This window comes from Macrobrachium rosenbergii, chromosome 30, assembly GCF_040412425.1.
Source record: "Macrobrachium rosenbergii isolate ZJJX-2024 chromosome 30, ASM4041242v1, whole genome shotgun sequence".
NCBI classification, from domain to species: domain Eukaryota; kingdom Metazoa; phylum Arthropoda; class Malacostraca; order Decapoda; family Palaemonidae; genus Macrobrachium; species Macrobrachium rosenbergii.
In genome coordinates, this window is record NC_089770.1 from 9,828,501 (window position 1) to 9,831,000 (window position 2,500).

Here is a 2,500-nt window from a genome sequence, read left to right on the forward strand (position 1 = left end):
ATGAAGCTTTGGGGAGCTCGAGAAGTAGAAATGCACCACATACTAAAGATGCCAGAGCACAGAGTAAAGTCGTTCCTATTAGAAGAGGACGTCGTCCTATCCGATCCAGAAGAAGTGCCATGGCTATGGAAGCGAGAGTACGTGTGACTCCTACCAAGACTGTGCACGTGAAGGGGTTCATTTCAACTCCTGCTTTTTCAAACATGTAGACGGTATAGCTGAAGACAATGTACTCTCCGCCGAGCTCTCTCAACGTATAAATTGCACAGAGCAAAAGAACTGGCCGGTAATTTTGGCAGTGTTTAAGTTCTCTGATCTGAAAAGAAACAAGAACAAAATAAGACTGTAATATATTAAGACATTCTTACTCTGAAGGCATTCCTTAAGAAGACTTTTGTGAAAAAACGTGAGAAAACTTTCAAAGTTATTATGCCTTTAGTGTACATCATCTTTCCTCTTTAAATTCTAAAATGTTTAGTAGCCGGGAAATTGCTATTAACTTAACAAATCATTTAGTTACTGACTGAATTAAAGTTATTCTTCAGTTATTCTAGGATATACAGTAGTTGGACATGACGTAGTAGCAAAACATGGAAATATCACAGAAGCATCTCTGTAAGAGAGGTATCCCTAGACTAAATCTGTTGCCAAAGAAAGCATTCTGACCACTCATTGCTCAACAAAGGTTGAAGGGCATGCGATCAGAACTTCAACTGTCATTCCACTTTATATGCCATCTTTTCAGACTTAAGATACAGGAGATTCATTTGTGGAAGGCCCGTTTATCTATGCAGGAACCCAGAAGTATAGAAAAATATGCTTAAAAACCGTTCTGTGGAACAGTAGTACTCTATTCTTACCTGTTCAAGCACTGTCGACTGTCTTTTAGCCTGCACAGAGGAAAGCAGGGTCTCAAACTCTTCCTTCGCCTTGGCCTTGGAGAATCGGAGTCTCATCAGTACCTCCTCAGCTTTCTTGTGATGCCCATTTCGTGCTAGCCAAAATGGAGACTGCAAAAAAAAAAAAAAAAAAATTCAAAGGTGAATTTACATCAGTTGCCGTTCCTAAGCATCCAGTCTATAAGATAGTTATCATTCCTCCTACTGTGACTTATTATCTATTTTGGAAATATTTGTTTTGTACATTTTGCCCAACAAATTTGCTAAACATATTACTAAGTGTCCCTGCAACTTGCAAGAAGCCAGGTGTGAAGTACCAATTGGTTAACGCTTATACTTGGAAAAAAAGAAATAACTAAAACGTTCATCATACTCTTGTGGTTTATTGCAAGCTGCAATAGGTCATTTGCACTAGCCTAGTCTTCCATAATTTTTTAGTAAAATGTATTCTACTGTAGCAATTCGGGTTTATTTAATTGTACTGAACAATTACCTTTCAGCTCTTATGTATGAACAAAGTACATGTTCTGTCTTTACATTTCAGTAAATCTTCACTGCTATATTTATGGAAAAATACTAAGGGGAAAAACATTGCGTTCAATTAGTTATTATCAAAATAGTTTAACCAGACCACTGAGCTGATGAACAGCTCTCATAGGGCTGGCCTCAATGAACTATATAATGGACGACTGAATGTTGTTAAACCTGATAAATTTGATTTTTTTTAAGAGCCAAGACAGATTATGTATAAGCATAACAATTTCCTTTTAATATTAAAAAAAAACCTTATCTCAGCACTTCGGGAAGGGAGAAGCAGAGTAAAAACTGGACAGTTGCGGACAGAGCAGCGAGTGCGGTTGCTGTCACCCAGTAGAGTTTGTGCACCATTGCATACATGACGAGCATCCCAACAGCCACCATGATCTCTTCAGAGGCCAACATGAAGCCTCGAATTTTTGGATCGCTATATTCGGCGATAAGCAGTGGGATCAGAGGACCACAGATGATCATTATAATGCATTGTCCAATGCGGCCAAAGTACAGTATAGAAAGGTAAGGGGCGTAGGCTGATAGCAGCCACAAGATGATCGCCGGTGTTTGAATCACGACTAAAACACGTCTTGGGCCAAAGGTCTCAATTATTGGACCCCCGGCTAATGCTCCAACCATGCCAGCCACTCCAGTTAGGGATACTGCAAAAGAAAAATATCGTAAATATTAATTGTTTTTATAAAGGCTGGTCTCGACTATATTTTTCATATTCCGGTAAACTGCATGAAATATTCCTGGCTGTGAGGTATATTTATCAAAACAGGATATATGCATTACATTGTCATATTTTAGCATTTGGGCTGCAATAGGCTGAAGTCATGGTTATAGCACATTTTCTCAGTAAAGTGCAGTAGTCATTAAAGTGTGCAAATGAACTGCAGTTATGTAAGTTAAGAACATTAACTATTTAGCTCTATTAGAGGTATGTATTTCTCATGTTTTCTATTTTACAAGTTGCCATTTATGTCTCCCCACATTATCACTGGTTAGTTTTGATTTCCTATTTATTAAATGTTTTTGACAATCGTTTCTGTTGCAAATAGCGTATT

At 38.0% G+C, this 2,500-nt stretch overlaps 1 protein-coding gene across 3 annotated transcripts in view; it reads right to left on the minus strand.

Moving 5' to 3' along the window:
• LOC136855009 (facilitated trehalose transporter Tret1-like) overlaps nt 1–2,500 on the minus strand; it is a 16,234-nt gene that overhangs the window by 571 nt on the left and 13,163 nt on the right. For all 3 annotated transcript variants that reach the window (XM_067131717.1, XM_067131719.1, XM_067131716.1), the window contains 3 exons: nt 1,698–2,092; nt 861–1,010; nt 1–316 (listed from right to left, as the gene is read on the minus strand). The exon at nt 1–316 is cut by the window's left edge. In XM_067131717.1, the coding sequence (XP_066987818.1) occupies nt 1–316; nt 861–1,010; nt 1,698–2,092 (861 nt within the window). The remainder of the gene's footprint in view (nt 317–860; nt 1,011–1,697; nt 2,093–2,500) is intronic.